General features: G+C 37.4%; 1 protein-coding gene across 1 annotated transcript in view; it reads right to left on the reverse strand.

The window, feature by feature from the left end:
• Nucleotides 1-89: 89 nt before the first annotated feature.
• LOC306872659 (meiosis 1 arrest protein-like) overlaps nucleotides 90-15,583 on the reverse strand; it is a 48,358-nt gene continuing 32,864 nt past the window's right edge. Inside the window, exons 5-10 of the mRNA XM_079421328.1 lie at nucleotides 8,455-8,643; nucleotides 8,135-8,294; nucleotides 6,609-6,750; nucleotides 6,288-6,485; nucleotides 4,184-4,369; nucleotides 90-1,783 (exon numbers count right to left, since the gene is read on the reverse strand). Of these exons, the coding sequence (XP_079277454.1) occupies nucleotides 1,616-1,783; nucleotides 4,184-4,369; nucleotides 6,288-6,485; nucleotides 6,609-6,750; nucleotides 8,135-8,294; nucleotides 8,455-8,643 (1,043 nt within the window). The 3' untranslated portion in view covers nucleotides 90-1,615. The remainder of the gene's footprint in view (nucleotides 1,784-4,183; nucleotides 4,370-6,287; nucleotides 6,486-6,608; nucleotides 6,751-8,134; nucleotides 8,295-8,454; nucleotides 8,644-15,583) is intronic.

Here is a 15,583-nt window from a genome sequence, read left to right on the forward strand (position 1 = left end):
GTTCTTTTTAAAGGATTATTATTCATTTCTCAAGCCAGTTTTTCTAACATTTAGGCTTGCCTGTTTGATTTCATTCTCATGTAAAATGTCAGTTATTAAGGTTTTTTTATTCTTAAAAGGGCAACAGCAAAACATTAAACAACAGCGAATAATAATTTTAAAACCATTTATAATAAAGTGTTAATAAAAATATAGAATATATAAATAAAGGTGTTTACAAAGATTGACAAGACAATAAATAATTACAATGAATATTCTTAAAGCATGCTTAAAAGAGTTAACCAGAAGTAGATGGACATTTGAAAAACAATATAAAACAAAAAGAAAAACTCCCTACTGAATCTCTTTCGTAACAGCTGAAAAAGTTATGAAATTGTGAACGTAAAATATGAAAAAGGAGGGGAAAATGACGCAAGATCCTCTCTCTATGTCTGCTTTTTGTGCCGTTTGCACAATGCAAAACCTCAACATGATGTCATAAAGACAAGGCGTAGGCGGTGCCAGGTGGGTGGAATGGCGGAAAACTTAATGAGGCAATATTGATGGGGCTAGAGAGGCCCATTGAGTAACATTAGAGCTCTGACCTCAGTCTGCATTCAGAATCACGTCCCTCAGCTCTTGCAACTCTAAAACAGCGCCTCCAAAGCTGAACCTTGTTCTGAGAGGTCACTGGGCTACATAGAGCGACCTCTTTCTTTCTTTTCCCCTCTCTTCGCTTTCTGTAACTCATTGAAGGCCTTGAATTCCTGCTCAGCTGAGTACAGTGTCTCCCTTGGGGCTGCACTGGAGGCTTCCATAAAGGAAGACAATGGCTCTACTTTTCCACTACTCTGGCCTTCTTCCTCCTCAACTCTCTACAGAGCCTTCTAGCCACAGCATTTACACTGAGAAGGCAGTTCTCTCTTTAAACAGCCTTTCTTCTTGTCCTTTTACAATTCTGTGGTTTTGTATTTGATTTCTTTTAGCAGCCTCAGCAGTTCACAATAAAAAAAAAAATCCCAGTTGCGGTGCAGGCTTTGTTAAACCGTATGGAACGACAGTTTGTTTAATTACGTCTCATTAGTGAAATCACGCTAGTTACTATGAGGACTCAACAGCAGAGTAACAAAACAGCTTGTTTTTTTGCGTACTGAATGTCTGAAATATGAGGGCTGATTTTGCAGTGTCAGTCTCAAAGTTGCTGTTTTTATTAATCTGTGCTGTAATGTTTTTCATATTTAAGAAGATAAATCTGCTGTGATGTTGCACTACTAAACTGTATTCTGAAAACCGAACAATTAACTTAACCTAGCCAGCCCTTGTCTTGTTAGAAATAAGGAACGGTCTGTATAACTAGCTTATTCAGTGTTTAAAACTTGCTCTGTGTTAGATGAGATAATCTAAATTCAGTACTGTTCTCCGTTGCACAGTACAGTGTTCTCTGAATAGTAAACCAAATATGTATAGCAAATATTTTTTCAAATTAGCTGTGTATACAGCAAGTGTATATCTGGTCATGTGCAAGAATGTAACATCCTGTCTGTAGGAGTTCAGAAACGGTTGGTGTCAGTCAGTGTGTGAGTGTGAATGTCAATTTCCTCTTATAGTGAAAGTTTTATGTTTTCTCTCTTTCTCCTTACTGGATCATCAAAGGGTCTTCCTCCTCATAGCTGTCCTGGAAAAAGAGGGCAGGAGCACAGGGTCGTGAGTGGCTGAGGGTAAGTAAACGGCGAGGCATCTTGTTTAAAGGAATGGAAGGTTGTGGGGCCACTGTGGCTCGCACTCGACTCTGAGACTGCCGACCCTGTCAACCAAAAATGACAAGAGAAAAATGAGAGAGTAAGGAACAGCAAAACAAAACAAAAAACCTCTATTACAGGATCTGTTTGGTGCGCTTTGTTTTTTACTGCAATCAAAGTCTTGAATGACTTGAATGTCTGTTTAGCTCCTCCTCCAAGCCTAGCTGTAAGTGTCATTGTGACCTTCTAACACCTCTCTGTGCAGCTTTAGCCCCTTTAGGCAAAATTTCCTACAAGTGGTTCAAATCTAATTTTGAAACAAAGAAGATTATGATGTTAAAACAAATAATAAATGTTCATAAGAGAAGTTTTTGCACTATTTCTAGGTCACTAATCAAAGAGTAAATTTGCATGTGATCATGTGACACTTTGTACTGATGATCAGATGTTCCATTTCCACTGAAGCTCAGTTTGCTCTTTGGATCATCTCAAATCATGCTGGAGAACATGATGATCAGGTTTAACAAACTCCTAACACTGTAAAAAATGGAACGGACTATTTACTTAGAAAAAATGTTGGTAACAATATCACACTTAATATTTTTGAGTAGTTTTTACAACTTGATTATTTAATGGAATCTACCTGAAAAAAACATGTAAAATCTCCTAAATTAATTAATCTATGACACAATGAATTTAATATAATTAGTGAAATGTGCTCATTTATTTTAAGTTGATTCTCAAAATTCTGTGATTTAGAGTGAGGCCTGTTTGTATTTGATTTCGAGTTATTTTGTACATTTAAAAGACTGTATACAGCCAAACAGCTCAAGTAGGAAAATACTGCACTAGCAAAGCTACTGCTCATTGAACAACTACTCTTCTGCACAATGGTAATGATTGCACTGCACAATGGAAACTTCAATGTAACAGAAACTCTGTCAAATGTCAAACATAACTGAACATTGAACATTAATAGATGTTTCCCTTCACTCAAAAACACATAAAATAGAATTTCACGAGTTCACACTTGCATATAATAAATAGAATAAAGTATCTGGCGTGCTGTCCGAGGGGAGGGCTTCGAGCTCGGGAATTTTGCCCCCTCCACAGGTTAGGACAGAATAGTTGTAAGTGCAGAGAAGGGGGTGGCGGAGGGATGCTGGAAAATTGCCAATGAACAGAGGTAAGTCTGTTGTGTATATATACACTCCTCTTATCTTGTTAACTGGGTTGATTACTGATTGTTCTCCTCTTGTGTTAATTAGGTTAATTATCTGAACGTGCTCCTCCAGAACTTTGTTAATAAAACAATTTAATTTCAAAATTTACTCTCCATCCAGCTATATGCAAATCATGCTGGGAACTAACAATCACCTCTAAACTAAAACCACAAAATTGAGCTAATTCTCTTAAAATAAATAGGTAGCCTTCTTTCCTTTAATTTTTTTAATTTAATCAGTTCCTCAATTCAAGCCTCAAAACTACTGAAGTTTAAAAACGAGGAAAATGAGGAAAACACACATCTTGGTTTTATTACTAAAAAGTCCTCAATATTTTCTATACAACACTGAATCACAATTTCTTTAATGAAATATACACACTATTTTTAAGTATCACCTTAATTTTTTAATGAAAATTACAAGACCCATGATTCATTTTTTACAGTGTATCAGCTGGTGGAACTTGCATGCTTTATATAAAATATAAATACCTCCTGTCACATTTGTTCCTCGGTGCACTAGCATAATCACTACATTTTTTGTGTTTTGAATTTGCAGCATATCGTTCTATCGATCATAAATATATTTATGATAGTGTGACATCACAAAGTGCCTGTGGCTGGAAAATCGATTATGTTGAGTCTGATTGTGGAGAGTTCTAAAATAGGGACCGTTTTCATTCTCCCTTTCGCTCTTTTTATCTTCCCTTTGCGTGGGTGTTTCAATATTAGGCCAGTGCTTGGTTTCGTTTTTGCTCTCTGGGGCAATAATTTCCCCCTTTCAACATCACGCACACACACACACACACACACACACATACACATTTCCTCTCTGTTTATTTGCATTTTAGTTTTTCTAAAAATTGTATTCAGATTTAGAGCTCAACTAAAGTGGCACAATATAGAGAGTAGTGTTTGAAAGTTCCTAAAGCTTGACAAACCTCTTTGCTTTAACCAGATTACATCTAATCTATTTAGGTCAATTTATGTCAACACTACTGACACCGTATCAGAGAGGTTTGTCATATCTCAGTTTTTTACAATGAAGGTGCATTATTTCTTCAATTTCCCCTACAGCATCAAGAAGTTAATCAAAAGTCATAATAATACCAATGCTTCTACAGCTATCAACTCCAAATTACTGTCCAAAACTCCAATTATAGCAAACTGCAGATCAAATTCTAGTCAACACAGATATTTTCTATTCTATCTTAGACATTTTGTTCCATTCTACTCCTCTAACCTGACGCTGTGTGGAGGCCTCTGGTGGTCGATTGGCGCCCCTGCGATGGCCGCGGCCCTGGCCTTGTGCTCCAAATGGCTGTGATGAGCGGGTGAGCAAACCTCTAATTCTAAGGTGTTGGTAAAGGTTGGAGTCCAGACAGAGAGGGTTAAAGACGGGGTCTTTCTCAAGCTGATCCAGGGAGCTCTGGAAACAGTGGTCACATGATCATCATAGAGGTGTAATATCAAAGGTGATTATGATCAGTTTGTAACGTGAAAGTGATCTTATTTACTTAATTTCCCCTCAAGTCATTCCAAACAAATGTCTCAGTGCTTTTTTAACCACGCAATTAGTTACTGGACCTTTTCCTTCTCAGTGTTGGGAAGGTTACTTTGGAAATGTAATAGGTTACAGATTACAAGTTACCCTACTTAAAATGTAGTAAGTAGTGTAACTTTTCAATTACTTTATTAAAGTAATATAACTGATTACATTTGATTAATTTTTGAAATTTCAATGTTTTCAACTGTTAATCATTTTGAAACTGTAAAGCAGGCAGGGTTAACCTTACAGTAGTGCTCAACACTTATTACAGTCAGACTTTCAAAATCCTTCATCACTTGAATGAAGACTGTAATATTTTAATTTTAAAGGAAACATTGGATGCAAAATATCTTCATTTGCATATAAATGTGTCTTAGTAGTGTGTAGACACAACCACCCTACAAATCCTTTTTTTTAATCCCCCAAAAACCTAAACAGTTATCAAGCCAATATGATGTCATATTGCTCAGGCCCCTCCCACAACCTCTGATGTACTGTCCCATATTAGCATATTTCCACCCTCAGCCAGTTGTACGCAGTCTGTCATTTTCTCCGTGCATGAGCAGCTGTAGCGACAACGTCTTGTAAGCAATGCAGGTGTTTTGTTGTTAGATGTAGAAGAATATAAGAGTCCTAATTTTCTCCAGACATCAGAGCCACTGAGGACGCAGTTTGATGGTAATGCGCCAACGAATACTCCTAAATTCGTTTATGTCTGCGCAAATAATTTTGTCCTTTTCTTTCTGAATGAGGGACAATTCAAGGCAAGTTTTGTTAAAAAGTTAAAACTCAAGAATGGATCAGTACCCATTGTTCATGATCCAGCTGCACCTCCAGAAGAAGTAAGTCTCACACTTTATATTTTTTTTAATGATTATTTGCGAATCACCTTTGCTCTTCCATGGAAGAGAGGTGCGGGGTGAGCAGAGCTCATTATCATGTAAAGAGATATGAACAGAAACGAGTCGCTGTGAACAGAGCTGTTTTTGACAAGGTAAAAAGAGTGTTGTTTTTCACAACTACTGAGACCATTTCGAGAAGACCCTAAAGAATCATACCAACTTGTGGAAAATGGGCATCCGATGTCCCCTTTGAAGCACAGCCACCACAAAATCAGACTTACTTTAAAATCCTTCTGAGGTTAAATACAGATTTAAAATCATAACAAAATATATTTTAATAGCTATGATAGTGTTTTTGAAATCAAATCTTTGCATAGCTATGACAGGAGACACTGGACTCTAACAATGCCTTTAACAAAACAGTTAATCTTAAAAAACATATACATAAACCCATAAAGGAAATAAAAGTTATCAAATAAGCATATTATAAACTCCTGAAACATTTGGTGTTTCATATTTTAGAGCACTCACTGCAATTTATGAAAGAAATCAATTAAATCTGTATGTGAGAGTGTGTTAAAAATAAAAAATAAAAATCAGATGTAACCCCCTTTGTAATCCTTAACATTTTCATAAGTAACTGTAATTTAATTACATATTTTTCTCAGCAACTGTAACTGATTACAGTTACTTTTATTATGTAATTAACGTAATTCCGTTACATGTAACTAGTTACTTCCCAACACTGTTCCTTCTTCAACATGTCTTCTTTTGAAGAAAAACAAGTCATACAGGTTTAGAGTGATATGAGGATTATTTTAGGATGAACTATCCCTTTGATAATACTAATTATTCTCCTTACAGAGATCCAGTTGTTGATGCTAAATATTTGAATTGAGTTGTGAGTTGGGCCATACATTACTAGTCCATAATATCTTTCTATAATGTAATAGTACCTCCACAGAAGCGAGTGCAGGAAGTGGTGGGTCCTCCAATGAGACAGGCAGGCAGCAGGGTAGCGTAAGTTCTCGTGTCAGCACAGGTTTCAAAAGCAGAGAGAGTGAACCAGAGGACTGAAGTATATAGTAGGAGAACACAGCAGAACCTGAACCTGAGCCCGACTCTGAGCGCACCAAAAGGAACCAGTCACGGGTCTAAGTAAACACAAAAATTTAGGTTTTTAACAACATTTTCAGATCCCTCGCATAACAGATTATCACACAGCTGTGTTCTATGAACACACACACACAAACACACACGTATAGTCAGACACTGACTTTTAGTATGTGGCAGAGAGCATGAAATGTCTGTTGGTTTGTTTCCATTTCATCCCAGTCCAGCTGCCAGCATGAGGTTGGTCTGATGATGAGCGGTAGTCCATACAGCACAGACTGACACACACCACCGGCATGAAGAACTCTACGTCACACACACACACACATGTCTGGTTTGCCATCCTTGTGGGGATTATCCATAGGAGTAATGCTTTTTCTACTGTACAGACCGTATTTTCTATTGCCCTACACCAACCCTACATCTAAACTTAGCCCTCACAGGAAAATTTCTGCATTTTTAGATTTTCAAAAAAAGGACATTCTGTGTGATTTATTAGCTTGTTTACCCGTGGGGACCTCAGATTAGGTCCCCACCGTGACATGAGTCCCCATGAGTCTGTGTGTATTCAGGTTTAAGTCCCCACCTGAATAGAAAAACAGGTACACACACAAACACAAACACACACACACACACACACAAACACAAACACACACACACACGACAGCTAGATCTGAATGTTTAATTTTATATGCCTGATGCCTAATCATTGAATTAAACTATTATTATAATTACTACTAATACTATTATTAAAATTTAAAACAATTGTTTTCTATTTTACCATATTTCAAAATGAATTTTCAAAAGCCTTTACTCCAGTCTTCAGTGTCACATCATCCTTCAGAAATCATTCTAATATGCTAATTTGGTACAAAAAGAAAGTAACATTTCTTATTATCATCAACGTTGAAAACAGTTGTGTTGCTTAACATTTTTGTGGAAGTCATGATACATTGATTTCAGGATTATTTGATGAATTGAAAGTTTGGAAAAGAACAGTATGCAATTAAAACAGAAATCATTTGAACTTCTGCCACTTTTAATCAATAGAATGCACCATTGTTGATTAAAAGCATTAATGTCTTAAAAGAGGTAAGCGTCTCACAAACCCTGTGTGAGTAAAACTGACAAAAGATGCATGTGTGTAAAAGGGAATTATGCAAGTACATGTCATATTGGCCCATAATGACTAGGTGGGGACAAGTAGTATGATTGTATCACAGTGCCCGGAAGAATGACCTCATGTGCATGAAAATCATATGCAAAACACTCAGGGGAATACAATGTATGACTGTGTGTGAGAGACAGAAGACTCAAACACAGAGCTGTCTGTTTGATAAAAACCTGACTCCATCATATTGGCTTTTGCATAGTCCATTTTTTTCTTCCCCCCTTCACCCTGAAACAGCATACTTGTACAATAACTATGTTTTAGAGGCCACACTTAAACTGAGTTTTTGTGGTCCTTTTGAATATAATGTATAAGAACATAGTTAGTCATCAAAGCCACTATTGTGGACTTCCCTAGATCTGTGATGTATAAAAAATATACAACATCACAGCAGTCTGGGAACTCTGTGATTAAACCCTATTCACTAAAAAAAGTCAAAGTGCTGCTTAAGGCTAATCTATTGTTATTTGCTAACAGCTTTGCTGGTAAAACAAAATTTAACTACAGACGTGACTGTACTTGGCAACTCGCAGACGCTGCGGCGAGGGGTTCTGATTGGCCAGACTCTTGTTTCGGGGCTGGAAATCTTGCATGCTCTCAGTCTTCACTCCAAGGTCAGGAGTGCTGGGAAGTAGGGCTGGGCTGAGAAGTCTTTCCTGCATGTCACACTTCAAACAGACTGCAGAGGGGGACATGAGCATTTATAAGCAAAATCACATACCCATACAGACACACAAAACACAACTAAAATATTTATTTTAGAGCTGTGTAAGCAAGAATCAATTCCCGAATGAATATTTTAGTGGGTGCTCGTGCAGTATCCATGTGTGTGTTTCTACCTGGGCTTGGCCTGTTGTTGGCAGGGTGTGGTGTAGAACCCTGTGAGGTGAGAGAAGGGGGTAACAACAAGTGCAGGTGTTCTCTGTCTCCGCCCTGGTCATGTAGCCACATTTTCAGAGAGTTCTCCAAGGCCACAACTGTGCCCTCCACCAGCTGCAGATCCATCTCTGTACCCAGCATCAGGCTCTCTACAGGAGGAAGACAAAGATCATTTATATGGATGAATATCACATTCCTGTTTCCTGGCAGCATAATTCTTTATCGGTTCATAATAAAAAGGCCATTTAAATCCAGGCAGTGTAAACCTTGACCTTCCTCCTTTTTCTTTAATATTATGGCCCTTTTGTAATGTTTAACCTCTGAACTCAGCTTCATTCTATAGATAAAAACATCTGGCGAACAGCAATTTATGAAAATAATGTCCTGTCAGACAAAGGTTGTGGTACTCAAAACAACCAGTAGAGGATGCTGTCAAATCAATTCTGTATCCCAGTACAGTTGAAGAAAGAAAGCTTGAATCTAAAAATGTGCTTGTGTGACATGTATTTTTGGGAATATTTTGCCGTTTTTTTAGGCTCAGTAATATAAATTTGTGATGTATGTAAACCAGAATCCAGTTTCACTGTACTGTATATGGTGGCTCAAACGTCTAAATAAATGAAAGTAAAATTACGTCAGTAAATTATTACAGTTTTTCTCGATTGCTTAAACACATTTCTTGAAACTATGCCTCGTATTCTCAAAACAGTAAACACGAATCCATAACTTCTAACTCAATTCCCCAAACTTCCTATATTCAGGTCAAAACGAAGCTCTCCACTCAAAACAACTCAATCTTACTGAAAAATAAGTATTTTTGTATTCTGCCCCAGTATCCCGTCTTTGGTCTGGGACAGGCCAAAGAACCTCTTCAACATCACGGGCTATACTGGCCCTAGCCAGGCAGCGGGGGTAAAATCCTCTCGCATGCCTGATGTCCTTGTGTCATTGTTCACAAACAAGATTCTTAGTCATGTTGTCAATATAACAGTGCACTCTGTTAGTATTACCTGATGTAAACTATGGCAACAGTTTGGATGACAGTTACTGTACTGAAATGCAGAAGGCTGCACTTCTTATTGTCATATATCCTTTCAAAAGTACAAATGTACACATTACTGTATGTGGGATATTGATTGAAAAAGACTGGATATGATTCACAGTTACACTTTTACTAGTGGTCTGACCAAAAAAAAAAAAAACACATTATAACGTCATTGTGAATAGAATAGAAAAAGAAATATGTGCACAAAGGTGAAAATAAAAATTAGAAAGTCCACTATCAGAATTTGTAAGTCTTGTGTTGTCCTCTTTATATATATTCTTTCCAATTGAAGGTTCATGAGATGTACCTTTGAGCTATTTCAGAGAACTGGTTTGTCATTGGTTGATCTATATTCTCTTCATTAGTGAAAGTCAAAATTCACTTGAACAATTCATGGCAAATTTATAAAGTCTAATAGAAATGTGTAGAAAATATGCTTGACAGTTTGACAACTAGATCAACCATTTTGCATTTACCGTAATGATTTATACGATGAACTAATGACTTGAGGTTTTGAGGGGTAAGTCTATATAGCACAGAGAACTATACATTTTGAGCAACATGACATTAGCAACTGATAATGTAGGAAACCACAGACAAATGTACATACATCAGTTGCATGAATGTACCAAAGCAATCGCAACTTGTTAAAAAAAAAAAAGATAAACTTTTTATGATGTGCACAAGTGACTAGATGATGTGGAGGTTGAAAGAGTAGTTTTGAGAATTTCATTTCTGATTCGAGAAATTCACCAAAGCCTCTCCGAAACACTGTGAGCTGACTTTGGCTCTTTATCCATCGAAGGTTCTGATTGGTGTGTGATAGATTTAGACTCCTAGTGTTTCCACTTGGGTAATTGTGTGCTAATTGAGCTCAAACTGTGCAGACTTGAGTGAACAATACTGAATGCTAGTGCTTTCTAAATGATCACATGGTGTAAGCACTGAGAAATGTAGGGATTTGTGTGTAGAGTTTTGCAGTAACAGTTCACCAAATCTGATTCATGTGTTAAAGCAGGGAATAGTGTTTATAGTTCAGCTAAATGGGTGTGCTTTTTGAAAAATGGCATTATGGTTTTGAAATTTTAGTTCAAAAGCCTGGTTATAGTGTTTTAGCAATCGAGAAAAACTGTAATGATTATTTAATGTCTAATAATACAAATATTTATATTTCTGACTTTAGCATAAATGTCAGATAATGCCTTAAATGTCTTGCATAAAATTCTGGCATTACACATTTACTCGTCAACTTTCTTCAATGAAACATAAAAGGAGAAAATTTTGAAGACAGTGCTGGTTGCTATTTTTCATCCACTGACAAAGAACAGGAACCAAAGCTTTCAAGTGTCAAAAGGATGCAAAGCACCATAAAAGTATAGAGTATCATAAAAGTGTTTCAAACAACTTGGGCACTTGGGCAATATTCCAAATCCTCTGAAGCCACAACAATAAAATTACCTGCCTAATATCGAGTAAGTCCCCCTCATGCTGCCATAACATCTCTGATGCATCAAAGCATTGAATCCACAAGACCTCTGAACGTATCCTGTGGTATCTGGCTCCAAGACATTAGCAACAGGTCATGTAAGTCCTACACATTGTGAGGTGGGGCCTTCGTGGAACAGATTTGTTGGTCCAGTACATCCCAAAAATTCTAAATTGGATTGAGATAAGGGCAATCTGGACGTCAAGGCAATGCCTTGAACTTTTTGTCATGTTCCTCAAACCATTCCTGAACCATTTTTCCAGTGTGACAGGGTGCATTATTTTGCAGAGTGAGGCCACTGTTATCAGGGAACACCATTGGCATAAACAGGGGTAAATGGTCTGCAACAATTTTTAGCTAGGTGGTACATGTCAAAGTAACATAAATGCCAGCACCCAAGGTTTCCCAGCAGATCACTCAGCAGAGTATTGCACTACCTGCTTCCATCCTGCTGCTATCTCTTCCCCAGGTAAATGATGCCACACAGGGCCACAGCTGGCCAAATGGGTGCCCTAAGCAGGATTGTATTTAGGGATGGGTATCGTTCAGGTTTTAACGGTATTACTACTCTTACCGATACTGCTTATCGATCCGGTACTTTTTGTTTTATATATATGACTGAATTAACATTGTTTTATATTCTGAAATGTAAAATACATTTTTAATTAAATAAATATACAGTGAAAACAAAATCCAAACCCACATGGCCCTGTGTGAAAAAGTGCTTGCCCCCTAAACCTAATAACTGGTTGAGCCACCCTTAGCAGCAACAACTGCAATCAAGCATTTGCGATAACTTGCAATGAGTCTGTTACAGCGCTGTGGAGGAATTTTGGCCCTCTCATCTTGGCAGAATTGTTGTAATTCAGCCACATTGGAGGGTTTTCGAGTATGAACCGCCTTTTTAAGGTCATGCCACAGCATCTCAATAGGATTCAGGTCAGGACTTTGACTAGGCCACTCCAAAGTCTTCATTTTGTTTTTCTTCAGCCATTCAGAGGTGGATTTGCTGGTGTGTTTTGGATCATTGTCCTGCTGCAGAACCCAAGTTGGCTTCATCTTGAGGTCACGAACAGATGGCCGGACATTGTCCTTCAGGATTTTTTGGTAGACAGCTGAATTCATGGTTCCATTTATCACACCAAGTCTTCCAGGTCCTGAAACAGCAAAACAGCCCCAGACCATCACACTACCACCACCATATTTTACTGTTGGTATGATGTTCTTTTTCTGAAATGCTGTGTTACTTATACGCCAGATGTAATGGGACACACACCTTCCAAAAAGTTCAACTTTTTTCTCGTCAGTCCACAGAGTATTTTCCCAAAAATCGTGGGGATCATCAAGATGTTTTCTGGCAAAACTGAGACGAGCCTTTATTTTATTTTTGCTCAGCAGCGGTTTTTGTCTTGGAACTCTGCCATGCAGGCCATTTTTGCCCAGTCTCTTTCTTATGGTGGAGTCATGAACACGGACCTTAACTGAGGCAAGTGAGGCCTGCAGTTCTTTAGATGTTGTTGTGGGGTCTTTTGTGACCTCTTGGATGAGTCGTCGCTGTGCTCTTGGGGTAATTTTGGTTGGCCGTCCACTCCTGGGAAGGTTCACCACTGTTCCATGTTTTCACCATTTGTGGATAATGGCTCTCACTGTAGTTCGCTGGAGTCCCAAAGCTTTAGAAATAACCTTTTCCAGACTGATAGATCTCAATTACTTTCTTTCTCATTTGTTCCTAAATTTCTTTGGATCTTATCATGATGTGTAGCTTTTGAGGATCTTCTGGTCTACTTCACTTTGTCAGGCAGGTCCTATTTAAGTGATTTCTTGATTGCGAACAGGTGTGGCAGTAATCAGGAAGGGCGCCAACACTTTTTCACACCACTGTAAAACATCAATTTGTAAATGCACCAGTGTGCAGGCATTTTTAGTGTTTTATATACATAAGATAAAATACAGTGAGAACATGAACAAAGAAACAAAGTAAAACAAACTGACCAATACACAAATGAAATGAAATAAACAGTGCTTTAATTTTTACATGAAGGTCTACTAATATTAATGTTCAGGTAAGTAACAGCTACAAAAGAAATCTAAAAGTAATCAAATGTAAATGAACACTGCATAGTTTTCACTGTATGTATTGATAGATTAATGCTTATTAAAGCTATAACGTTATTCAGAATAAGAGCTGTGGGTGATTTTCTCTTTGCATTTTGTCTGTCACTTTAAGATAATATACTGACACACATGGGATTTTCTCCCAACTGTTCTCGTCCACTTAAGACATAAACTGTGTTTAAGTGAATACTCTTGTAGCCGGGCATTTTGACATATTTTGTGTGTATTTGATCATTTGGATGCGCCCGAAGCTCAAAGTGTACTTTGCTTGTCCGTTTTGGAGTGCACCGTGCAGGCGCGCACACACGCACACACATTTCAGCCTGGGGAACAGCGTCTCTTGTGCAGATTGTTCTTTCAACATTTTATTATCAAACATGTCCCGCAATTTAGCAACAGTAAAGACGCCATTTTACAACAATCACCCATTGAGCTGATTCTGACGTTAAGTTTTGGTTAGGGAGGAACGAATGCGCGCTGCTGTGAAGGGAAGGAAGTTGTGCTAGAAGAAACGCGGCTATAATCCTTAGAAGCCAAAACTGAAAAAAACAACAACAAAAAAAACACAGGCCTAAAGCGTAAGCAGATGTTTGAATAGTTAGTTCTCTATCCTAATTAAACAGGGCTTTCATGTTGCGTGTGCTGAAGCTCCTCCACGTGAGCGCGATCTCGCTTCTAAATTGCAAACAGCAAAAATGAATAGACAAATGTTTGAATATTATTGCACATAAAAACAGCTGGCGATATAATGTACATATAGCAACAATAAATGAGTGTTTTCTTAATTTCTCCAGTACCTACAGCAGAACCGATAATGTTAGAGATTATCGATACTCCGGTTTTTCATAATTTAGCCCCGAGACCGATTTAATACCGGGTTTACATCCCTAATTGTATTGTTGTGCCCCCTCCCTCAAATATTATGGAAGTAAAAAAAAAACCCCACCTACTATAGGGGTCAAAATAGAACTCTAATAAAATATAAAAGTAAATAACTAGTAATTAAATTGTATTATTTACAAATTACAATTTTAGCTCTAGACAGTTACCTATGGCTATCATTTTATTAATACAGTTGTCTGATTAATTTTATGGTGTCAAACATTCAGAAATCACGCAAAAGAAAATTAAGCAGTTTTACTACGATTAAACCATGGTTAATTTTTGAAAATTATAGAAGGCTTTTGAAATTATAGAGGCTGTGTCATCTATAGCAAAAAGGTGGCCAAAAATGAAAGATTAAGTGGATATTTGAATTAAATATTTGGTCAATAGCCTATTAAACAAGGATTTGATCGTCTTATAAGTATAACAGCAGCAATTACCAGGCCTTTGGTTCCCTTTGCAGGCATTTGTAATAACATGTTATGTTGAAAAAAAACAATAGACACCATCACAAAATTTGTAATGGTTTTACTGGTTATAATGGGAATTGTATTGGTTTAATGGACCCTGTTGGTCTCTATACTGGTAATTGGCCACCTTCTATTGGTGGCTTGTTAAAACCAATAAATCCTAATGGAATATGTCCCAAAAACACTAGAGAAAACCATTTGTTAAAATTGTGTTATGGTTAAAAATGGATGGTTTTAATGTTTGTAATGGTATTTCTGATTTATTTGTGATGGTATTAGAATTTTCTGTGATGGATCTATTGTTTTTTGTTTGTTTTTTTCAGCAGGGTTACCTCATTGTTTTTATATAATGCATTTTAAGTCATTCTAAAGGCTGTTGTTGGCTTAGGTTTTTTTTATTTTTTTATAACCAAAACAAATATATATTAATCTTAATACTTGTTTTTATATTTTTATTTTAAGTAATAAATCCATGGTTAATTTGTGATTACCATGGCTACAGGAACATTCATTTTTCTTTTTTTTTTTTTAATTCGTGTTAAAACCATGGCTAATTTTCATAAGGGGACATGGAAACTCTGAGAGAATATTAGATGTGTTGATGGTAGTGAAATTATTACCGACATTAAAACCTCAACACCCAAAAAGGTTACACAGGATTATGAATGTAACCTACCTGAAAGTGATGCACAGGCTTCGTTTTCATATATATTTTTTTTCTTGGCGCCGGATTTCTGATGTCTTTTCACGGGCATAGCTGTCATTACTTATGATCATTTGCATTCAGCCGCGAGCGGGTGCGGAATGGCGCATGACGTTTTTCTTTTGAGCAACTGGGATGGTGCCCCCCCTGGGAGTTGGTGCCCTACGCAAACGGCGTACTCTGTGTATAGGGAGCGGCGGTACTGATGCCACTCAAACATTCACTTGATCTAAAAGAAAATTCATCAGACCAGGCAACCTTCTTCCACTGCTCCTTGGTCGAGTTCTGATGTTCACGTGTACACTGTAGGCATTAGGGGCACTCTGGTACAAAGCAAACTGTGATGCAGTGTGTGAAATGATACCTTTCTATCACACCCAGCATT

Source organism: Barbus barbus (genome assembly GCF_936440315.1).
Source record: "Barbus barbus genome assembly, chromosome: 1".
NCBI classification, from domain to species: domain Eukaryota; kingdom Metazoa; phylum Chordata; class Actinopteri; order Cypriniformes; family Cyprinidae; genus Barbus; species Barbus barbus.